This window comes from Dendropsophus ebraccatus, chromosome 4 (genome assembly GCF_027789765.1).
Source record: "Dendropsophus ebraccatus isolate aDenEbr1 chromosome 4, aDenEbr1.pat, whole genome shotgun sequence".
Lineage (NCBI taxonomy): Eukaryota > Metazoa > Chordata > Amphibia > Anura > Hylidae > Dendropsophus > Dendropsophus ebraccatus.
Genome location: NC_091457.1, coordinates 55,157,516 through 55,182,935, shown reverse-complemented (window position 1 = coordinate 55,182,935; position 25,420 = coordinate 55,157,516). Strand labels below are relative to the sequence as shown.

Sequence of the window (25,420 nt, the reverse complement as noted above, 5' to 3'; positions counted from 1 at the left end):
CATGCTCACTGGGGGCTGCCAGCTACAGCACACTGTCAGCACCTTAGGTAGGGCCAAGGAGCTGACAGATTCCCTTTAAGGCTGCATCCAACTTCTTCAGCCACCAAATGCTGGGCAATCTGACTCGAGCATGCTCACGTTGTGCTCATCTCTATTGGTGTCACATCAACTTAAATGGCTCCAATTTATCTCAATGCCCAGCCAGTCTCCAGTACGTAAGCATGTGATTGATGGACTGTGCAATGTGTCATTATCTTTAGTAGACAAATCATGAAATAAACAGATCATACTCTTCTTCTCAAACAATTTAATAGCAAACAAACAAAGGAAGGTACCACACTGTTTACAAAATGACTTCTAGTCGGTTTTGTGTTTGTGTATGTGTGTGCACAATTAAAACATTTTTTTTGTTGTAAATATCCGGAAAGGGTGGGGAGGGGTAAAAGGGGAAAACAAAAAAAAAAAGGGGGGGGGGGGGGGTGTTTACAAAGGAGTTAATCATTTAAACACAAGACACGCTGGCTTCAAACTTGGAGAACTCTTTAATCCACAAACTTAGCGATCAGCTATGCAGTAGTGGTTACCATTTTTATTATCCTTTCTCCTCTTAAACCATTAAAGAAAATTTATATTTTTCTACACTTTACAATAAACACAATTTCACACAGAAAAAACACAAAAATTTAAACAATAAAACAAAACTAAATTTTTGCTTTGCAAATCAGAAAAACAAAATAAATTCAAGACAATTAAGAAAAAAAAGCATCTGTGAGGAAGGGAGAGTGGAGATTTCATGAGTCCTGTTCACGGCAGCACAGAAGGACAACTTGGTCAAATAGTGGCTATTTTTTTTTCTCTTTTTTGACTTCACATTGTGAAATAAATCACTTTACATTGTATTTTTCCTAGTAGAAAAAGGCAAAAAAACTGTACAAAATCCTAGTGTTAACTACAATCAGTTTGTACCAATATAAAAGCCCACAGGTTTGTCTCCAAAAGATTTTTTTTTTTTGTATTTTTTTTTTTAACTTTATATAGAATTATTCACAAAAAGCAGGCAGATATTAGGAAGGCAGAGGTAACATTATGGCAATGCATAAAATCACCACAGAACTTATAGATTTTTTTTTTCTCTCTGTCTTTAAAAAGTAGTCAGAAGAAAAGCCGATTTGGCATTTATTTGCTCTCTCGGTTACTGTGTCCACATTGAGAGCTTCTCCCGCTAGTGAGAGTAGAGAGAAGGAGTCACTCCCTTCTGAGGGGGCCTTGTCAGCCCTGCACGGAGCTGTGTGTTGAGACTGTACTGGAGATTCGGCCCTCGAAAGTAAAAATTAAAAATAAAAGACGGGGCTTTAGGCAAAGCCCCGGGGTGTGCACCTTTACTAATGGAGTGTGGGTTATACCCTGTGGACAGAAGAAGCACCAAAGGGAACACTAGGAGGTTATACAAATGACCTACTCCTGGTGAGTTGGAAATGCTTCAGAGGCTTTCATTCCCTGAATGCTTTTGATATGACTGCTGGCTCAGCCTTTAAGTGGAAACCATTATATGGGTATACAAGTGTGAAAAGGCAGTGCATGGCATTACTACAGAGCATTTCCATCAAAATTAGAATTCAACAATGAAGTCCTTAAAGTTGTCCAGAATCAGAAATATAGGTCTGCTTTTATTCCATAGCCGCTGGCCTTGCAACATAGCCCTATTCCATTGTCCATGGGCAGTGACTGGTATTGTAGTATAAGAGATTAGGGTTAGGCTTCTCTACTACTGGCTGTGACAGTGTGGTACAAGACAAGCTACACAACAACTGTGGACACAATAAAAATATTAGGTGCAACTTAACACGGTTCGACTTTATTCTAGTTGGGACTTGGCTGTAAACAAAATGGCTAAGTTGCAGAGAAATAGCAGGCAAATCGCACAGGACTTGCATTGAGGTCTATAGTAGCAAAGTTGCGTGCAACCTGCAGCCTAACATCCATTAATAATAGATTTTTGGCAACTGTTGCATCGCAGTCCACTATGCTGTAGTTGTAATGCGACAGGATTCAATAACATTTGGCGTGATTTCAAGCAATCTGTGTGTGGCATGACTAAAGTTGCAGAGTAGCCCTAGCCTAAGGGTATAGGACTAATCATTCAAACCAGGCATAGCCTATGGACACTGAGAATAAGGATATGCTGCAATAGCAAAAAGTCAACAGTCAAGCATGCCACTGTTTTCTGGATAAGGCTGCTGTCACACCCGGCAGTTTTGGAAGAATGCCATTGTAGTTTCTGTGCCAAAACTAAGCGTGGATTCAAAAGAAATATAAATAGAGGAGGACCTATACTCCTACTTTCTTCAGAAACCACTTCTGGCTTCGCTCAAAAACTGCAGGGGCAACTTTTCAAAACAATTGCCATGTGTGACGGCATCCTAAAAGTGGATTAAGTCATAATGCCAAGTTATTGCCAAGATACTTGTGCCTTAGTAATGCAAATTGTTTTATTTTTAGTAAGTAGTGGAACCACCAATATGACTACCATTGCAGGTCTTATAGTGGTAAAGGGGTTATTCTGGAATAGAAAAACATAGCTTTCTCCCAAAAACCACACTACTCCTGTCCTCAGAATGTATGTATTACAAATGAGCCCATTCACTTCAATGAAATTGAGCTGCAATACAACAAACTGATTCAGTTTTTAAACAAAAGCAGTAATGTTTTTCAGAACCTGGATAACCCCTTAAAAAGAGAAAGGAGATGCAAAAACTAGATGAATCTAGAAAAACTGTGAAACAGCTGTTAACAGTGGCCATATTGGTTGTCTCCTAGAGTGTAAAAAAAAAAAGTGGATAAATGAAGGATCATCTAATGGGAAATTATGATGAGTGAATAACACTAACATGTCGGAATCTGGTAGCCCAGTGTGTTATAAGGGACCAAGAAAAAAAAAAAAGTTTATGTATGTGTGTGTATATGTGTATATATATATATATCTATATATCTATATATACATACATATATATATATACACATACATACATACAATTTTTTAATTTTTTTAAATCCTTGTAATCCTATGGATTGGAGGATTTTACATTGGTTCGTGCCAGTGCTTGGGAAACAGGAAAACCTATGGTAGCCCTCAAAACCAGTAGATTTAAAGCTAGCACTGCCCCAAATTGATGACCAATTATGCTAGGTTTACGGTGCCAACCACAAAATGCCACACTGTCTTGGACAGTGCAATTACCCTGCAAGTTAGGGGCAAGGAAGCTGCAGCAAAGCCTAAACACACAGCTCACAAACCTTGTACTGCACAATAACAAACGTTGCAGAAGAATAACACAAATTAAAAAGGACACTGCTAAACACATTTGTGTTTCTTTAAAAAAAAAATAATAATAATAATAATATTATAATGTTTTACACCCCTGCTTTACATTTCTACCACTAAAACACAAATAATTCAGCTCAGTGAGCCCCACAGAGGAAGGAGGATTATTGAAATTGCTGAGCAGTGATGAAAAACAGACAAGAGGACAAGGCAGAAATATACATAGAATTTTTGGCACAATCCATTAAATGAAAGAAAGAAAAAAAAAAAAAAAAAAAAAAAAAGTCACATTTTGCTGGAGACTGCTTCATAAAAATAAGACGCAGCACCCAATAGGAAAATTTTTATTGGTTGAGCTGAACCCAATAGAGCGCCAAAAGCACTCAAGTTACACTATATTGGAGAAGGGAGGGGGCGCAATACACAAAACAAGCCACTTGCAGACGGCAAAATGTGACTTTCGGATTCCAATATTTTTAGAGGAAATAAATGAAATAACCCCCCTCCCCCCCATTGCTCCAGAAGAGAGAAGGATACAGACTGAATTTGGTTGGTAGAAACACAACAAAAATGGACAAATATTAAACGTAGTGTGCCAGCTAGGCCTGCTCAAAAGGTTAGGTACAAAGTATCGTCCGAAAAATTAAGTGGTTACTTTATGAATTTCTAGAAAAATAGATTTATATATTTTTTTATAATCAAATGCAAGATTTAAATATTGTGTCCCTCTTCGCAGTTTCTGTAGCAAAGCCGATTTGGCAACACGCAAGAAAACATACAGAGGAAAAAAAAAAAACAAAAACAAAAAAAAAAACATGGTAAAAAATACAACACATTAGCATAAAAAAAAAAAACAAAAAAAAAACAACAGAAGTCAAAAACACAAGTTCAGAGGTGAGAGTTCAAGCATCAAAGAAGCTGAAGAAACAAGGATTTGGACGATGTACTTGAACGCCACACCGACATGCTTTAGAGGCACAATGATGGACAAATGGCAGGAAGGGATCTAGAAAACAAAAACAAACCAGAGAAAACAGGGAGAAGCACTGAGTTACACAACGCAATACATCAAATCACAGAGAGAGACGCAGCTAGACGCAGAGGCCTAGCTCAGTAGACATGCAGATGACACAGAGGACCTCGAAAAGTCCTGGGTGTCTAGAAGGGAGAACGACAATGTCACACACACGCATGTACACAGAACTGTGAGAGGGTCTGGGAGGGACACAACACCTGACAGACATAAAATTAGAGAGACTAGAATCACCATGCAAAAAGGGGGGGAAAAAATAAATAAAAAATAAAGAAACCCAATAGAAAGTCAGTCCAGCACCCCACATTGACACGATGGGACAGGAGCGGCAGTGTGGAGACCAACAGAACCCAAACCGCTCCATGTAAACTATGGGCTTCTGTGGTCACATTGACTAGCACCTCCAAGACAATTGTGACATCTACACTCAGTATACAAGAACATTAGGGACCTAACTGAGATGACCTTAAAAGACAAACTATTTCACTATTGCCCAACATACCGCTATTTTAAAGCAGAGGCTTTTTTTTATTGTGCCACTTATCACAACTACAGTGACGATCCCAAAGCTTCTAAAAGGAGCCATGAATTAATTATTTTTGCTTCTTTTTGGCAACACTTAATGTGTATTTAAAAAAAAAAAATCATTTAAAGCGGTCAGCTTCTAAACTCTGGTTTTAAGTCTCCATCCTAGCATTTAAGGTTGATTAGGTTGCTTCACCATGTGTGTGCTAAGGTACAGCATACATAGAAAGCTTTAGGTATGCCAGTCATGTGGCCTGAAATCACACAATGAAAATGTAATGAAGCCTCCCAGGATCTTAATTTTCCAATAGACATATCCTGGTTCTGCAAAACTTACTTTCCCATTTACTTTTATTGATTTTCATTTTTTTTCCAGTGTAACACTCTGAAGATTAGGCAAGGAGACACGTTTTCTGAATACCTATGTCATGCACCATCCCATTCAAAAACTGCACTTCGCATTACTAGTGTATGTGCTGCATGGAGAGTCCCTTTCATAGACATCTAACATAAGGAAAAGGATTTTTAACATACGTTAAAGGAAAAGTCCAGCCATAAATTGTTTTCAGAGGAGAAAATAAACATGGAGGGGATTATTGACCCCGCTGATTGACAACGCGCTCAGCCAATCAGTGACTGGAGTGGCATCCCGCTCCAGTCACTGACTGGCTGAGCGGGCTGTCAATCAGCCGGGAAGTGACGTCAGCGGCACAGGAGACGCTGAAGCTCTGAGAGGAACCCGGGGCAGATTGAATAGCGGATTGCAGCCACGGGGAGTGGTAAGTTAGTGCCGTTTAGTGTTCTCTTCAGCGTGCCATATATTAAAAAAAAAAAAAAAAAAGACCGGAGGCTGGAATTCTCCTTTAATGCAACTTCTTTGAAAGGGTTCCCAACATAGCTGCTTTGTTCCAAAAACAGCACCACTCCTGTAATACCACGCACACTCTTGAGGATGGGAGTGGTGGTATGGGGATGACAGAACGGTTACTGAAGGTGTATAGGCTCATTTAGTTTTAGGTGGCAATCTTCCTTTCTTTATAACCTACTTAGTTTCAGACTTTTCTCATGTGTCACTCCTAGTAATACATACTTGATGTAAGGTCTTTGTGATCAGAACACTATTGGCTTTACTAGCTCTCAATAGTGAATTTATTGCTCGACAGATCTACAGACCATAGATATGGACCATAAGTGATCTGGCAGACACTGGTGATGAGCAGTATGTAATTCCCTCTGCATTCTGCTATGAGTATACTCCTCTATACTCCTACATAGCCTATGCAATTGCCCCATGCTTTTTCCATCTACACTGCATGTGATCTGCCCTTCCCAATAATGTGGATGCTCTTCAAAGCCTTTAGGAAACCTGTCATCACCTCCACGCTGTTTTAACCATAAGTCATCAGTGTGGTTCTTGGTGCTTGTTCTCAGATGTTGACAGATTCCCTTTAAATATACTTTCCCACCAATGTCATTAATGGTATATCACAGACATAATGACGTCAATAGCCGATTAGCGGAACTGTGATGTGGCGAGACGCTCGATCTTTAAAGAGGTAATCCATTGTTAGAAAAACATGAACACTTTCTTTCAGAGATAACACAACTCTTGTCTCCAGTTCAGGTGCGTTTTGCAATTAAGCTCCATTCACTTTAATGGAACAGAGTTGCAAAACCTTACCAAGACTGGAGAGAGAGAGAGTGGTGCTGTCTCTAGAAGAAAATAGCCATGTTTTTCAAACAATGGATAATCCCATTTTTTGTGCCCCATTAGGATTGTCAGGAAAATAAAAAATACCTTATTTAAGCCCAATAGTAAAAAAAACAAAAAAAAAAAACAGATACCAATGATGATAACTATATAACCAGACTGAAAATAAAAGGGTGCCCTTTTTGTTACTACATGCGTTTTAGTTTTAAGAAACATCAAGTAGAATGGAGCCTTGAAAACCAGAGTCGAGAGACTGTGATGGTAAACAGTAAACTTTTTGAGCAAAAATAGTTTAAAAAATACTGACAATCAGGAAGAGACCTGTTTTCACATGTATAACCCGGACAGACATCTCAGCCGGGAAAACTTTGTATGAACCCTCTGCACACATCGTATGTGGTTTACTAAACACGATGTAGAATAATCTGTATAAAAAACATAAAATAAAGTTGCCATCTTCCGAATTCTACAAAATCTCTTCCCATTGAAATAATTTAGGCAATAAATATTGCTCACTCATCCGAGCTGTATAAAACCTCTATAAAAATAGAAATAACATTCTAAACAGGCTTTGTTTTCCTTCAATTGTCTTTTTAAGTTTTGATTATTTTTTTTTTTATACACTTGTATAAAAGTTTATATCAGGAGCCTGGAAGCCTCTATATGTTTCACATTATACCAAATCAAAAACTTTTGAAAACACTTTTTCTCTGAGTATACATTATTCAAGTTTTAGCAGTTCATCTTCGTCATGTAAGTCACAATACATGTATGTAGGTATGCACTCAAGTACATACACACACAGGCACATGAAATACTCATCTATTCTACTACACAACACCGGACGCCAGTCCATGAACTTCCGAGAGGAGCAGCCTGTTACACTGTCAACTCTATGCCCCATTTGTCACCTACGGCAAGAAAACTTACCAGTAAACATATATTGCCCGGTATACTGAAAAATTACCAGGCCCCAAAAAAAAAAAAAAAAAAAAAAAAAAAAAAAAAGGTATAGTATTGCATTGTGGTAATAGTTGCTGGTACAAGTATCCTACATCTCTGCGCTGCAGTCATTACACAGACATGCTGGTTGGCCCCAGCTTACATGACAAGTATGCAGTAAGCCTACAACAGGTCTTAAAGGAGACTTGTTGTCTTAAACATGCTATGAAGTGTCATTTATTGGGCTGAACCTTTAGACTTTTGTTAAACCCAACCCCCCCAAAACGACAGTCTCAATTGCATGCAAGCCCCTTTTAAATAGATGACATGGCAGCCCTATCAAATTGTGACACTACATACAAAGAGCAACCATGACGAAAAGTAGGAGGATGATGACTGCAGCAACATTAAGGAAAAAAAAAAAAAAAAGTAGTAACTGGTCTATGTTGTACCGCAGAAAACGTGCAAGATACTTTTCATATAAAAACTAGTGACACCCTGCAGCTTTAATGATTGTGGGTAGTCTAGTCACAGAGAACTTGCAAGTGGAGCAGATCGATCTGAGGCTGTTTAGAAAACCAGCCGCTCGCCCTCTCCTTTTCCAGGGGTTCTGGTGTTGGGACATTCACACACATTTGAACAAACACAGCAAAGTCCAAATAATATTAATCATAATAATAAAAATCACTGATATGGCACCTAAACTCCAAAATAAAACACTTGGAACAAGTAGTACAAGCTGTTCTTCCATATGAAGCAAAAATTCACAACAAAAAGTTGTACCCAGAGTCTTTAGGAGGGAAAGAGGCTTCTGGCTTTAAGCACATGTAGATGCTTTGGGGCTGCTGAAAAGACAGCATTGTCTGTGTTCTTACTAAGTGCTCTCCTCCAGTTACACATCCTGGTCTTGGCCTTTCCATCCCACACTTACCAGAACATCCTTCTCGCTCACTTCCCAGGGCAGTACAGTTCAGTAGGGTTTGCTGTCATTCTTGGAGCGTTTTAATTGAACTTTCAGACGTTTCATTCCAATCTGAAAGCCGTTCATGGACTGGATAGCAGCCTGAGCGGAAACTGGATTGTCATAGCTTACGAAACCTGCTCGAGACAAACACAGTGGTTGGAGGGTCAAGTTAGGGTACAGGTTCACATGCTGCATATTCTCCCTGGGTATTCACACAAAAAATATGAAGTGGCTTACAGTACTATACAAATCTCATGCACATGCTGAATATTTTGTACAGAAACATATTACAAATTTTGGGAATCTGCAGACAGTATATATTAGTAAAAAATCTGAAGACAGCCCTACTGCTACCCATGGATTCTCAAGCAAGATCCACAACTACTGACAATTCCCAGGAAAATCATTATTAACAAGCCTGCACAATTTGGAGTGGATTCATCTTGCATGTCCCTGCAGATTTTTGTCAAAACTGCCACAGTAAATTTCCACAACAATTCTTAACCCGATATGAAAAGTACACTGTAACTTTGGACGTATAGTCTGAGAGCTTGCAACCTACACAGACCACCTGATGTTGCCTACCACAGTCAGGACATGCTTGGAAGTTGTAGTTTTGAATACATGACGACCAGTAATTTAGACAACGTGATAGTAATAAACTTACCAAAACATTTGCTGAGGTTCGTTTGTTTATCAATGAAAACTTTGGCAGACACAACATTTCCAAATGGCATGAACATCTGCAGGATGTCTTGGTCACCGAACTCTTGGGGCAAGTGGTATATAAAGAGGTTTGCTCCCTCTGGGCCTATAAGCCAAAGACCCACTAGTTAGATGAGACAGAGCAGACAGGAGATGAAGGCATCAGTAATGCAAACATTGTTATATGCACTTGGTTTCAACAAAGTTCAGGAGAAATCATTGAAAAAAGTAACCCAGCATATAATTTTATATAAAATATTTATATATACACACACACACACACACACACACACACATCACCATAAGAAGTCCTAGATGTAGATTATATTAGTCTGTTGGAATTAAACAACTGACATCACTATCCAGAAAACAGGTCTGTCAGCAAGAGCTCCCTAGTTTTTAGAAAGCATTTCAACCATGATGATTTTGACCTTGAACACTGCTGTAAATCACCAACCAAAAAGAGTTGTATTCTAGCATTGTAACTAAACCACAGACACACAAGTCATCAGACCAGAAAACGTACCTTCCTTTTGACTGCCTGCAGCTCCCAGGCCCTGCTGAGATAACAGGCTCTGGTTGTAGAGTGAGGGCAACGCGGCAGCCGCATACTGCTGGATTCCAGAGTAAGCTTGGCTCAGGGCTTCCATTGTGCTTCCAGTGCCGTTAGAAAGACCACTGCTACCCAGACCACCATTTAAAGCCGCCATTCCTATAGGGGGGAAAAAAAAAAAAAAAAAAAAAAGTGTCTAAACTGAGATGCAAACTCAGTGCCTGCTAAATGCGGCTTTCCTGTTGATTTCATCCTTGAATATTTTTGCTGTAAACCTAGCCACATTAGCCCTCAGCCAGACAGCTATTCCTACCGAACCCCTAACACGTGCACTCTGTCATGTACATGTGTGTCCTGAATGAGAAGGGGCGGACAACCTTCATTAGATGGTCGGAAGGTCTTGAGTTTTGAGGTCTAGAAGAATAGATGTTGTGATATGCACTGTAAACCAATGTGGAACATACCTGCTAAAGAGCCAACATTGAGCCCTGCAGTGGCACCAGCTAAGGTCTGAAGAGCTCCAAGAGACGCCATGGGATTGACTGATGAATTGTTATTTGAACCAGGGGATGAACCTGACAAAAATGGTAAGCCAAAGGAAGACATAGAACAGTTAATAGCCTGAATAATGTATTTTTCTTTAAATATAAGACGAAAAATTAATATAATCCCCAATGGCCATGTACAAATCAATCACAGGGAATAATTCAATCAAACTAAGTCAATTTGTTGCGGCAACTGTGCCAACAGATATGTTAGCAGACGTAAGTTAGAGGATGTGCAAAAATCCATCTATCGGCATCCAATTGTAGCTGGTGCTCCATTGAGTCGTCAACGTGGATGCTGACAGCTGGATTTATCAAAAGAAAGATCCTCTTTAGGTAAACCTGTATAAACGCTGTAATCTATCTTATTTTGCTATACATATCCCAATTCCCTACTGCTGTAGCAAACATAATGATAATCTATATATTGACATACCAAAACAATAGGCCTCAACTGAAATCTTATGAACTGCTCCTAGAGCCTATTGCTCTCTAGGCAGAGAAATGCCAACACTATTAATTTACTATGTATCACAGAGAACTGTATCTACTATAAAGCAAGGCATCCTATGGGATAGGAGTTAAGCCATTAAAAAAAAAAAAAAAAAAAAAAAGGTTCACTGCAATTTTTTCCTTTACGGCACAATCTTAGTTTTTGGGTGGAGCCCCTTTTAAATTTATGCTATATTGCCACATTTAGGGCTTTTATGTAATCACACCACACTGCTTAAATCCACTTTAAACCTATTACATTAAGTGTGACTGCAAAGACTCCCAATAACCCACTTATGTCAATGCCACTCTAAAGGGTTCGGGAAGGCCTTTTAGAGTGCTTGCACTTTAGCTGCCCCTGTGCTGTCCCATGAAGAAAAAACACTAATAGGCGCAGTAGTTATGACCTATCCACCCTGCGATCAAGGAGGGAGACACCAAAATCCCCACAGAATGGAGTTGTGGGCCGTAACTCAATTTAATTTCTACAAAGCCACTGAATCCAGCTTTTGGCTGTGTTCAGCAGCTCTATAGAGAATAAATAGAGCCGTGGCACATATTTGAGGCCCAGAGCGCCATCCAGCAGGGATTTCGGTGTCCCCACTCAAAGGTACCCCTTGTGTTTTCTTAGTTATGCCCTATCCTGTTGACACTGTGAAGGCATAACTACTTCTGATGGGAATACCTCTTTAATGACCACAGTGTTACCCTCACATAACAGACAGCGGCTTAAAGCACACCTTTGTGCTGACTAAAGTTTTCAATATATCACTATAAGCTTTAGAACTTTTATTCAAATTAGGGAGATAAAGCCCACAGGATGTTCCAATGGGCTACAGAAGCTCAGCAACATTCAACATTCATAGGACCTCTCTCCTTCCCCCAGCAGCATCACCCACCCGCAGGTGCTATGGGGCAATTGCGCCTCAAAAATACAAAATTCAACCTCCTCTCTGTTCCTCCTCTCTGCCCCCTTCTCCTCCTCTCTGCCCCCTTCTCCTCCTCTCTGCCCCCTTCTCCTCCTCTCTGCCCCCTCTCTCTCACCCCTTCTCCTCCTTTCTCCCACCATCATCTCCTCTTTTCCCCCTCTCTCTCACCCCTTCTCCTCCTTTCTCCTACCATCATCTCCTCTCTCCCCCTCTCTCACCCCTTCTCCTCCTCTCTCCCACCATCACCTCTTCTCTCCACCTCTCTCACACCATCACCTCCTCTCCCTCTTCTCCTCCTCTCTATCCCCCCTACACCTCCTCTCCCCCCTTCACCTCCTCTCTCCCCCCTTCAGCTCCTCTCTCCTCCCTTCACCTCCACTCTCCTTCAGACCTCACTCTGCAGTGCCTTGGCTCACTCTGATTACCCTGGCTCTGGGGTTGAAGAAGAGAGAGTTTTAGGATTAGGTGAGCATAAAGTTTGTTTGTTTGTTTTGGGGCATATGGGGGGGCATTATTATGTGACAGGGCAGGGGACATTTACTATGGGGAGGTAGGGAGGGCATTATTACTATGAGGGCAGGGGGCATTATTACTATAGGGGCACAACAAGGCATTATTACTATATGGAGGGCACAGGAGAGGGGCATAAATACTATGTGGGCAAAGCAGGGAGTTATTATATTATATGGAGGGACAGCAGGGGACATTATTACTATATGGAGGGCACAGCAGGAGACATTATTACTATATTGGGGTACAGCAGTGGAACCTAGTATACAGGGGCAACCCACATATCTACTCACTTTACTACACATGACACCATGACTACTGTATAGGAGCCTATAGGTGGGAAAATGGAAGGAAGTTGCTGGAAATGTGCGAAGCCTAAGATGTTTGTCTGGCAGGTTCTGAAGAACTGTAGCTGCAAGAAATCATCATGGAGGCCTTGGCTGGGCGGAGAGGCAAAGTGACACCTCAGATCAAAAAAGATGTCACCTGTGAGTCACTGAATGATGTTTTTTTTCTTTTTTTTTTTGTATTTCGTAGAACATTTGGTAGCAGTGCTCAGAGACAAAAAATTTTTTCCAAGGGGTGACCCCTCACAGACCTCTCTCAGTGCAGCCTTAATAGATAGCAACATTAAATCAACCATCAAAACAACTGGCTACATGGGGAGGTAGCTGACTACATGGGGGAGGTAGCTGACTACATGGGGGGAGGTATCTGGCTACATGGGGGGAGGAATCTGGCTACATAGAAGGAGGTGTCTTGACAACATAGGGAGGTATCTGGCTGCAAGGGGGAGGGTATCTTGCTACATGGAGGAAGGTATCTGGCTTTGCTGGGGTTGTTATTTGGCTGCAGGGGGGACATATCCAGCTCCATGGGACACATCTGGCTAGGGGCACATCTGGTTCCATGGGACATACTGGGCTGCAAGAGGGATACCTAGCAAAAAGGGGCATATCTGGCTCCAGGGGCAGGCATACCTAGCTGAAAGGGGCATATCATTACCTGTCCAAGCTTCTACCTGCTTCCCTGGCTCCTGACTCACTGACTGCCCACTGCAGCCACCGATTGGCTAGGTGTGCTGTCAGTGACCTGCGACACTGAGAAGTAGATGGGAGCGTTGTCAGGTAAGTATGATCTGTAAGGCCAGGCAGCTAATAAGTTAAATAGGCACTGGCTATATTCAGGTAGCGATAACAGTACAGAGTATCGCAGCGGATTTTGCTGCAAAACATACGCGTTAATCTACCCTAGGGCAAAGATTATAATCCATCGTATCTCTGGGGGTACTTGGCTGGAGCACCCTGTCACATGGGGGTACTTGGCTTGAAAAGGTTGAGAAACACTGGTCTAGGGTATCAAGCACAGCTCTCCGCTTTGAAAGCAGTGGCCCCTGCTAGTGCCTTTATAAGCTCTATCCCAGTGATGGGTTCTAATAAGTTTGATTTTATTCCATAATTGTGCCCATAAAGGGTTCTGGTATGAATCAATTCACTTCAAAATTTCACCCACAAAAAGTTGAAGGAATTGCAATGGTGCCTACGCATGGTAACTGAAATCTTACACAAGCTACATTATTTATTCACTGAATGTACTGTTAAACAGCCATACAGGAAAATCTTCATTCTTGTACACACTGAACAGGTCTCACAATGGGTATGCATTTACATTGTTTATACTGTATACATCTCTAACCACCACACACAAACCAGTAACCCCCTCCGCCCTCAACTGGACAAGGCAGATCACACCAAAAAAATATCCAAGTTCGGGTGTAATTTCCCTTTTGATTTCCCCTTATGTCTCAATTAAGTCTCTTAAAGGGGTTATCCAGCGCTACAAAAACATGGCCACTTTCTTACAGAGACAGCCCCACTCTTGTCTCCAGCTTGGGTGGGGTTTTGCTGCTCAGTTTCATTGAAGTGAATGGAGCTTAATTGCAAACCGCACCTGAACTGGAGACAAGAGTCGTGTTGTCTCTGAAAGAAAGTGGCCATGTTTTTGTAGAACTGGATAACCCCTTTAAGAGCAGGCGTAGACTATAGTCTTTTCTGCCACAGACCGAAGTATCTGCCCCTGGAAGAAAAACATCAAAGCTTGTCCTAAAATGGACGCAGACAGTTCGCAGAAAACATGTGCAGCTCACCAGAACTGGTCAAGACGCTGAGAGGACTGCTGGATGTAGTGAGTGCCGAGCCTGCACTTGGTGGGTTCTGTGTAACGCTGGCAGCTGCTGCTAAAGCTGCCAAGTTCTGTATCTGCATGGCACTGAGTCCTGTAACACGCAACACAGGCATGAGAACGCCACATGTGCATCAACCAATATGGTCAAGTCTAATTTTTATTTCAATCATTTCAATTTTTTAAGAAAAGGAGACGGCACATGTTGATTGTGACTGACAAAATGCTGACAATAACATACAAAATTTTAAAAGCCATGTAAAAAAGTAAAAAGAAAAAGCACACACCTGATGTCCTCCCCGTGGAGTACTCACCTCCCATGGGATGGAGGCCACTTAGGGAGTTGAGGTTGCCGGAAGAGGCTGTCTGCTGGAGGAGCTGCAAATAAAGCTAGACATTACACCAAAACAAAACAAGAAGGAGAGTGAGGGCTTGTTCCGTTCTGGGGAGAAAAATGTTTCACACCACAGATATCCACAGAGTGAACAACGGGAAGCTGGAGTGAGCGGGAGGGCCAGGTGAGTTAGAACAAAACCATCACAAAAGAAAAAATTATTTCCACTGCAAAAGGGTTAGGCGATGCCAAGCCACCACACTAAGAACTGGCGATTCCTGCAGGAGAGCGAGCTGAACATATAGAACTGCAATGTGAAAATAAGTTTTTAAAAAAATAAAGTGTGAATCCACCTACAAATTTCTAGATGCTCAGCTCAAAACATCTGGGCAGTCCTCCCTTCACTAAGAGAAGGTGGTTCTCTCTGCCACTGTGGTTATACAAACCAAAGTGGTAAAGATCAAACCTGACGACACTTACTGCTAAGTATTGTGGTGCCAGACTGTTCAGTCCCGCGAGGTTCCCCCACACAGAGGCTGCATTAATCTGCTGCATCTGTTGCTGGAGTTGTTGTGCCATTCGTTTCTGTTCTTTGTCTTTTTGAGTGTCTGCAAACTTGACTACGATTGGAGAGGAACAACCCTGTAACATAAAAAGGCTCTTTAATTAGGGACTGCATTTATGGACCAACAAGCCTGGCTCTACACTTCAACAAGAAGTTTGGTCTTTTCTGTAGTCAGAACACAGTTAGCCTCTTAGATACATTTTTTGCTGAAGTGCTACCTTAAATCACAGTAAAAATTCTTTTTGGGAGTGCAATAATGGTTCATTTCTGTTACATCACAAAGCAATTTGAATGTACATTAAAACTGTATGTAGCTACTGGAACCAGCTTCTACTAACAGAGATGAATGCAGGAAGGGAAGCCAGAGTGTGGTTCACTCTATGCCGCTGGAAAGACACAGTCACATGCTTTCAGCACTGGGTAGAAGCCCCTAATGGTAGGCAGAGTTTATACCATGAGAGAAATCCAAAGCATCCAAAGCATCTCTCAGATTTCAACCACATATTTTGACTCTGAACCCCAATGAATGGGGTTAACAAATATCCTGGCCAGAAATAAAGTGACATGTCATGTGGGGGCCCCCACAATCATGGACTATGCACTTGTGAAGGAGGCAAAAGTCTATGAAGCCCAGACCTTAATACGGACTGTGTAAGTAGACTAGAATGGATTCTTTATTGTTGCGGACCCTGAATGATGACTGTGTACAGGAGGCCTTAGTGAAACTTAAGATATTAGTTAAGTGCACTTGCAACAGAAGGCTGTCAGGACTCACCTCCATGGTTTGTGCTTGGTGCATGGCTTTGATTGCATTCTGTGCCATCGATCTAGTTGTGAATGTGATGAATGCGCAGCCTGCAAAATAAAATGTTTTTTAATTCACTATACGTGCAGCAGAATCAAAGTCACAAAATGTACATGGCATGTATGTCACTCATGGATACCTCTGCTTAAACCATCAGGTCCTCGCAGGATCCTGCATTCCTCAATCTGCCCAAACTGAGAGAACATGACCCGAATATCATTTTCATTACACTTCTTGGACACCATGCCAATAAACAACTTTCGGTCTTCAACAGCTAAAAAAAAAAAAAAAAAAGTTGTGAAAATCTGAACAGTGGCGAGAAACAAAAGGCATTCTGTGACACATCTATTATCCAAATTCCCAATTCAATTAACAGCAAAGTGCAACAAAACAATTTAATATGTGTACAATACAATTTACTCCATGTTTAACTAACTGTTGTAAAGAGTTGATCTAAGCAATGGGAAATCATTTACATCTGAAATGACTCATGTAGAATCACAAAAGATAACTATTTCCAACTAACACTACATTGAAAGGTATTGAATGACAGCACAGTACAAACAACTGCAACAGACCACGAATAATGCGCTTGCAACAGCACACAGTCTGCTTCACACAGGAAGGAAGAGCTACTAAAAAGTGTGGATGACATGTTAATAGCCCAGAAAGTGTGAAAAGCCTAGGCACATCTTTCTCAGAACTAGGTGACATACCGTTATTCTTCTCACTGTCAGCTGGCTTCATCTGTATTGGATGATGCATCTGGACACAAGCAAGAGGATGCAAAAACAATTAGATCATTGCAATTGTGATGTTGCTACGATGACATCTATTACTCAGTACAATTGCTAGTTTACTCACCCCAGGAAGAATCTTCATATTGTGCAAAGCATTTTGTGCTTCTAATGCAGCCTTACGGGTATAAAAGGTAATAAAACAGCATCCTTGGGAAAGAAACAAAAGAATTCCTTAAGAAACATGACTAACAGGTCTTCTGTAGCGTGCAAGTTTAGTTAGACAGAAAAGCAGCTCAATGAATTAACAAATCAAAGTTCTATGTTCAGCTACCCCTAAGCTTCACCACTGATGTAAATAAGGTTCACCTTTACTCTGTGGAGGATTCTGGCTTCTGTCTCGCAGGACATTAATTTCATACACTGCACCATACTGCTCAAATAGCTCCCTCAACTCTTTTTCTGACCAGCTGCGGGGAACCTGTCCAACAAACATCTTGATGGAATCTGGATCCGGATGGTCTGGATGATCCATGGTGCCATTCATCTTCTTAGAGCTATTTAAAAATTCAAAAGAAAAAGCAATGACAGTAGTACATAAGTATTGTAGGCAAAGCTAAAAAAAAAATTAAAACACTTTGCAGAAGTTAAAGTACACTTAAGAGTTAAAAGCTCCAAATCAGGAGTTAATCCAGTGTTATGTACAGAACAAATACAGCACACACAGGAATGTGAATATCAGCACGACCAATAAAAAAAAAAAAAAAAATGGCTGGCTTCTGAAGATTAGACCGACCACTCACAACCATGAGCCCAGAGACAGGTGGAGGTGATATTTAGCTGATTTAAGGTGACAGCACACAATCATTGACAAAAATAGTGAGCAGATTTCACGAAAGGCACAAGGAAAAAAAAAAAACGTAAAAGCAGTGATACCTCTCAAACCTACGGGATGAGACAGCTCAAAAACACTTACACAGGACTGGAATTCAGAGAGCAATGATCCACCATCATCTCGGGCAGGAAATCAAGTTTAAATGAAGCCATGGTCTGTCTAATAAGCCCCCCTGGAATAAACACAAGCAGACAGAGCTCAACTCCGCCCAGACAAGCTCAGAGAACAGATGAAGACACTACAAAGAGCAGGACAGGAGGAACATAGCACAGTGTATCCCAGATAACAGACACTACAGGGGAGAGACGACAAGCAGAGCCCTCGGTGAACCCAGCATTGGACAAGACAGACAGAATGGACTGGGAGAGGCACAGGGGGTGCAATAAAAAGTTTGTGTTCAATTTGAAAGGGGATGTTACCATGTGAAGGGAGGCTCAGCTCTGGGCACAATGAAAATGCTGATGCACAGAGCTTGTTTTGTGTGTTTTTCCCTGGCGAAGCATTACTGAGTGCAGCATCAGATAAACAGAATGTCAGATCAATAGAGATAGCGGCGAGTGACAGAGCGGAATGAAATAAAACACTCCTTTGGTTCAGCCTGGGCATTGGAAGCATTACCCAAACTGCACATACAATCCAGACATGGCCCAACTTCTACTAAAGCTACAGAGCCTCATTTCAGGATGTCACACCTTACTACACATTGATGGCTGTGACACAGGGGTCATTGTATCCACATCAATTATATCGATTCTCATGAATGGTGGGGCTCCCAGCAAGAACATCTCCAAATATGAGATAGATAAGTTATAAACATAAGATAACTTTTAGTTAGCCAAAACCATTGATTTTATCAGGCCATTAATGTGCATGGGTGCACCCTGACTCTCCAATAAGGGCAGATTTTGGGGAAAGCAGGATGGGGCACATGAGATTTTTAGCATTCTCTATCTTCAACATACGATATTAATTGGTTCCAGGATGACCATTGTATGTTGAAAATATTGTATGTTGAGACCGAAATTCATTGCAGCACAAGACATGTAGTATCACACTATACTCTGGAGAATCACTACTAGAGAGCCAACCAATGCAGGCATTTCACTAATACTGGGGTTTTATCAGTAAATTGGCCACTTTCATTGGTTGATCATCTAGTTATTCAAACTGTTTGTCCGTAGCACTGTATGTTGAGCCTGGTCTCAAGTTACGATGGTCCAGATAGGACCATTGTATGTTAAAAATATTGTATCCTGAGGCCATTGTAAGTTGAGGGATCACTGTATAATCATTGGTTTTAAACGTATGTGCATATACATTTATATGGCATGATCAAGATTAGGAAAAAAAAGTTTTATTCCCCCCAGCTCTAATGGAACCAAGCCACAATACCACACGCAAACTGGATGAGTGGTGCCAGGAATGCTTTTTAATCTTTGATTAGGGTGCTTTAGGGTGTCAGAAGAAATTTGCTAGAATGACAGATTCTCTCATCTATATGGAGCTCTCTCCACTGGAAAAGAAATGTGTATGTTGGATCTTTACCTGAATTCTCATGGGAGATAAACTACAGTGGCATACTACTTATCCCACCGAAATAAAAACATGCCTGCTCAGCCGAGTGATGGCTGTGTTGTAAAGAATAGATGTAGGCTTAACAGTTATAAATGTATGGGCAAGCAGTTTCCTACATGTGGCAGCATTTTATAAAAAAAATGGCTGCACTGTTTAATAACACACTTACAATATTATTCGGACAATAGAATGTTGTCTATTGTCACTTGCCACCAATATCAGTAGGTCTACCGCTGTACGCGCAGCAGTGCTTCATTATCACAACCACGATATTCGTAAAAATGAAATGTCAAGGTTGAGTACAGCTTCTGAATCTGACATTTTATCAAAAGCAAGCCCCCAACCAGAATGTGCCTTCTTTTCCACATGGGTTTCATACCATGCTATTTAAAAAGGAGCATTGTCCGATAGGTGGGAACTTTATTACAATATAGGGTGTAAATGCTAGGCTGAGGAGGTGTGATTGCTTTAGGATCACTGTATTAGGACTATTCAGAATGGTAGCAAAATCCCCATAGAAAACCTTTCCAGCTCTGGACAGTTCATGTAAAAGGCAGAGGTGGCAGCCGAAAGCACTGTGTCAGACTCGAAAGATGCACCACTAACTGTAAGACCTCCAGCAGCAGATAAGTACTGGAAGACTGGAGATTTTTAAATAGAAAGTTAAACAGATTTGTAATTTAATTCTGATGCCAGTTAAAAAAAAAAATCCTTCAGTGTACCCCTTTAAGGTTGCGACAAATTTATCAAGCATCCTGTGCCACAAAGAAATTTGCAGTCTCCAGACTAACTTCAGTGTATGCTGTCTAGCTGGTGAACGGTGGTCGTAAGTCAAGCTCCAGGCGTCTATTTCTCAGGCCATGTCCACATTGCAGGTATTTTACTTAGATGAGGTTAAAAGGCAATACCATAGAACATTACCAACAAAACCAGGCCCTATTTATGCCTCAAAGCCACAGATATCTAGTTAAAAGAGGATACTGCGGTATCAGTAAATGTATCTAAATTAAAACTATCACCCAAACAGATAAAAACTTGCTAACATAGTGTCATTACAAATAGAACTAGTGTGTGTGTGTGTGTGTGTGTGTGTGTGTGTGTGTGTGTGTGTGTGTGTGTTTTCACCCTGTCAAGAAGTTGAAAATAGAACTACACAATGTGGTTTGGTCTCCAGCCTACATCACCATCTCCATGTCAACAACTCTAGGAACTGGCGGGAGTGCTGTGGAAGGGCAGTATGCAGGACAGGAAGGCTGGGTGAATTGTAGTACTAAGCAAAAGGATGTTTGGTAGTTTCAAGACTGGGGCAGATATATAAGCAATGCTATATGCTTCTGCAGCATATTCATTTTATTAATGTGAGACTATGCCTTTAATGTATGCCTGACATGTCCTGGACATCAGATGCAATTGGTTGGGAGTCGGAACCAGGAGAATCTGAGCCTGATCCAAGACCGTGGCATTCATTAGGCTTTTAGCCTTGAGATATCTGTATTCGTCGGGGCGCCAGCTGCATTTACCTCAACAGAAATGTAAAGTGCATAGGTCCCACTGAAGTAAATAGAACTACCATTATCACAAATAAAAGCTGGCAAAGTATTTTCTGTAATAATCTGAAATTACCCTTTCCTCAAGTCAACAAACGTTACAGCATAAAAAAGCAGCTACATCCATTAAACATGTTCTGAAGTGTCGTGAACTTGCTCTAAGCATACAGCACTCCAGATAACTATGGCAATAAAAAGGAGGCACTCCAAGGAGAACACCTTGTTTGAAGTGGATGTTACACTGCCGTATCTACACCCGGCATATTAGATACAGGTCCATACTCCTATAAGGCCAAATTTGTCAGACAGATAGACTGTCCGCATATGATAAATGGATCATCTACTTAGTGTGGTGTCATAGCTGAGGGAGGGGAGGTCACAGTACGGGAGCGATACGGCGGCTGTGCAGGCACTCAGCCGCAGGATTGTGCAGGCTCTGGTGTGCGTCTGTGCTGTGACCCCCTGCTGTGTGCTGCGGGCTAACCCAGCCCATTGAGGAGAGGAAGAACACATGTTTTAAAAGCTGGGGGGCTCAGCAGCACGGAGCAAGACAGAGTGTACTCAGTTTAGCTCCTTTTTTGTGTCCAGAGAGGGCGAGTTAGGGGAAATATCCAGAAAACAGCTCAAAACAAGTATTCACTTGCTTTGAGCAATATGTTGAATTAGGGCGGGCTACTTAATAGAAAAGTTTTTGAGTGGAATACCCCTTTAATGGTATAACTTGTCTGACAGCTGCTACCATTTCACTCCCCTTTCTGAAAAACACAGAATGACCAAGTGTTAAATCTGGCTGCCTGGAAAGCATTATTTCCACAGATATATTTCTATTGATTGCTACCAATTTAGAGCTAACCAGTAGTACTAGGTTCCCTGGGTGACCAACTTGTGTCCTCAAGGCTAAAGACGGCATTTGGCAGTCTGCCACCACAGAAATCATTACCACACCAGCAACATCCGCAAGTGAAATCAGGAAATGCACAACACAGAAGCAAAAATTCAAGTGCTGCTGGCTGTCAATCTGGCAGTATTTTATAAGATAATTTTATAATCTTTAGGCTAGGATGTGAACCTAGACTAGAGAGCACAAAGTCTTACATTAATGGGAGGATTCAAGGACTTGAACAGTACATTGATTTTAAGTCACATTAAAAGTGTAGACAAAAATCAGTCATCATGTTATAGTGCAGGAGGAGCTGAGCAGTATTGATGTATAGCTTTGCTAGACAAATTCCAGGATAACTTATTTAATTAAATGAACATCTGCTTATTCTGGGGTCAGAAGTCACTTGTGTGGTCCTACTACACGAGTGACAGATACCTGTATGTAAGTGTCCACACAGTAGCTGTCACTCACAACCCACTTTACTCCCAAGTGCAGAAGCAGCAGAGATTTACATAAAACCTTAATGTGACAGGTCCCTTAAAGTTTCCCTATGGTGGTGCTGCAGGGAAACTGAACACTCTCCATGATGGTCTCCATACATACAGATGATCACTGGATGCATGGACCTACACAGGAAAACACACAGATATCAGCTTGTTTGTGGAAGAAACTTCTAACTCAAAAACTGTACAAGCAACAATGACGAATGGAATAAAGGCCACTGATCCATTACACACGCACGCACTCCCTATATGACATACTCAGGAACAACTCTCAGTTGTCATTTTGGAAATTATCCCACATGAAGTAACTTTCCCAATCCTATGTATAAGAGCGTAGCGCTAGCTGTACATGATGAACATCCAGGCACAGTTTCCATGCCTACCAGATCTTTCTATTTTTGCCTCTGAATCCAGAGTTCAAATTATAGCACCAGGCATAATGTGATGCCCAGGAAAGATGGAGGCGGCAGACGCAACACAGGAATTCATTTACCTGCACAGGCTTACATGGCACAGGTGTGTACTGGTGGGAAAGGATTCAGTCAGGTAATGGTTAATATTTACATGTGAATGAAGGATCACATTCTGACCACCTGCAGCTGCACTAAACTATTTCTATTGTGTATTTCTGCTTTGAGCACATTCAGCTGTTCATTTTTTTCCCTAAAAATGTCAATGCCAGTCTATTGAAAATCTGTCACCTCCACCAAGGGTCTGACGCTAATTGAACTGTGCAAAATTTTAAATGGATGTTCTGGCCAAGGTGGAGTACCCTTGGCAACTGTAGTGCAACAATGTTGCCAGCTGGTTAGAAACATCTGGAGACAGATCTTATTCCCATTTTATCATAAATGGTAGTTTTGTTTGTAGAGGGGGATGTGACTTTGTGAAAAATATAGTAAAGAAAATATTCCTGGTGCAATGGGTCAATGCACACAGATAAGTACATAAAAATTGGAGATATTGAGTAGCAGTTTTAAAAGAGAATCAAAAGTGTAAGAGTAAAGAGAGGCTGAAACATTCTGACAGGAGGAGGGAATACTTCTCCAGTAATTGTTCTGAGGAGAGGTCACTACCACATCTTTCTTTGGGATCTGACCCTTTACAAGAGGATAGCAAATATTAGAAGAGGTGAATGCAAACAGCATACCTGCAGGAACCTTGCTGCTGGGCAATGTTAGAGAATTACACAGCAATACAAAGCCAAGGACAGACAAGTTACCTAGGGCCCCAACTTAAAGGAAGCAAAGGGAGAAACAGTAAGATTACTTTGCTTCTACTCTACATGGAACAGCTGCATGGGGGCATTGGTATTGCAGTTGCCTGGAGATGAAGTTTGCAAAACTGAAAAATTCCCTATCAAGATTTTTTTTTTCCAAACAGAAAACTGAGATTGTAGAAGTGTCTCCTAAGTCACCATGTAACCTTGGGGTAATAGAGGGGAAGTCACCATGGAGGATATATAGTAAAGGTGCTAAACTTGTAGCAGCTGCCTACTCACAAACCAAACTTCAGCCCAGCAGGGTAGAAAATGAAAGCAGATGTCCCACTGGATGAAGAGTTCACATATTTTTAGTCATTGGTGTCATAAATACCCAAAGGGCCTAGAGTGCCACTGCAGTATTAGGTTTCTGTGCAACCTCTAAACTTACAGTTCATGCAGACATAAATATGTATAACAGAGAAAAAGGCAAAGAAAATGGCTTCTTCAGAACGTGTCCATGTGAGTGGGATTAGACAGGTTTCTGTGTGCAGAATCATTCTGCATCAAAAATCCCTTCAGTTCTGTGGACAACCCATATCCCCCTGCATATCAATTCCACAACCCCACAGAGATGTGGCAGAAAATTTCCATGTAGATTTTTGTCTACACCACAGGACAAAATCCCCCTAGAATGACAATGGAGGTAATCTACATGCAAATCTGTTTAGGAAATACACAGAAAAGTGACTGCAAACACAGCCTAAATGGGATTACCTGATCTGGGACCCTTGCAAACAGCTGATATCACCAAGGGCACCTCAGTCATCCAAACATGCAAGAGGCAATAGCTTCTCTCTTTTGGAGTTTACAGAGGAGCTTCCTTGAGCCCAGCTACTATTATATCCATTTACCCTAATATGGCTTACACATGGTGGAAATGAACATAAGGAAAGCGTTACGTTCCATCTTTTGCAATGGTCTCATGCATTACAATAGAGACAAGCAAAACACTGTCTTGTGTAGGTTTTTCCCTCTCTGACTCTCCCCTAATGGCAAATGTCAGGGGAAAGGAGGATTAGGCAGGCTTGGTTTTAGTATGCCTGGTTGTTATCAAAGATAAAGTAACGCCAGACATCTCTGACAATGGTTTATTCCCCACTCCCCATTGTGAACACATGCACGCTCAGTTCAGCCACACAACTGTGCTTTACAAGATTAGAACACCGAGTGGTGTCTTCCAAAAGCAGCACCACATGTCCACAGGTTGTATGTGTTACTGCACCTACCCTTCTCTATTCCAATGAAGCTGAGCCGCAACACCAGACCAACCAGAAAAAGGCGCTGGGTCAGAATCAAGCAGACATTTTTGTAATCCTGTACAATTCCTTTAAGCTGGAGCTGACAATCTGCAGATAAATATTTCATGTCTATGGACTAGACTAAAGTAAATCAAAGATGAAGCATATTGGCTACAAATAGTTGTAGACATTAGTTTAGCATAGTAACATAGTAAATAAGGTTGAAAGAAGACAAGAGTCCATCAGGTTCAACCTAGGGAACCCTACTGTGTTGATCCAGGGAAGGCAAAACCCCCCACAAGGCAGACGACAACCACCCCATCACAGGGAGAACCCCCCCCCCCCCCCCCCGACTCCAATGGCAACCAGAACAATCCCTGGATGAACGTATCACCGGAAATCTAATGCCCATAACTTGTAATATTATATTGTTCAAGAAAAGCATCCAGGCCTCCCTTGAACTTATTTAATGAATCGGCCATAACAACATCATGTGGCAGAGAGTTCCACAGTCTTACCGCTCGTACAGTAAATCTTCTTTCCTCTAGACGTAGAGGATGCCCCCTTGTCATGGTTACAGTCCTAGGAGTAAAAAGACCACTACAAAGATCTCTGTACTGTCCATTCATATATTTGTACATTGTGATCAGATCGCCCCTAAG

At 41.3% G+C, this 25,420-nt stretch overlaps 1 protein-coding gene across 10 annotated transcripts in view; it reads right to left on the bottom strand.

Moving 5' to 3' along the window:
* Positions 1–290: 290 nt before the first annotated feature.
* Positions 291–25,420, bottom strand: part of CELF1 (CUGBP Elav-like family member 1) — a 35,513-nt gene continuing 10,383 nt past the window's right edge. Inside the window, exons 3-16 of one of the 10 annotated variants that reach the window (XM_069965833.1) lie at positions 17,830–17,920; positions 17,223–17,410; positions 16,981–17,063; positions 16,833–16,881; positions 16,256–16,390; positions 16,087–16,166; positions 15,227–15,388; positions 14,727–14,802; positions 14,378–14,506; positions 10,220–10,330; positions 9,729–9,914; positions 9,165–9,326; positions 8,465–8,631; positions 291–4,328 (exon numbers count right to left, since the gene is read on the bottom strand). In XM_069965833.1, the coding sequence (XP_069821934.1) occupies positions 8,504–8,631; positions 9,165–9,326; positions 9,729–9,914; positions 10,220–10,330; positions 14,378–14,506; positions 14,727–14,802; positions 15,227–15,388; positions 16,087–16,166; positions 16,256–16,390; positions 16,833–16,881; positions 16,981–17,063; positions 17,223–17,410; positions 17,830–17,900 (1,560 nt within the window). In that variant the 5' untranslated portion in view covers positions 17,901–17,920 and the 3' untranslated portion in view covers positions 291–4,328; positions 8,465–8,503. Of the gene's footprint in view, positions 4,329–8,464; positions 8,632–9,164; positions 9,327–9,728; positions 9,915–10,219; positions 10,331–14,377; positions 14,507–14,699; positions 14,803–15,226; positions 15,389–16,086; positions 16,167–16,255; positions 16,391–16,832; positions 16,882–16,980; positions 17,064–17,222; positions 17,411–17,829; positions 17,921–25,420 lie in introns of all 10 variants that reach the window. The other 9 variants (XM_069965829.1, XM_069965835.1, XM_069965831.1 and 6 more) reach the window with 9 other exon arrangements.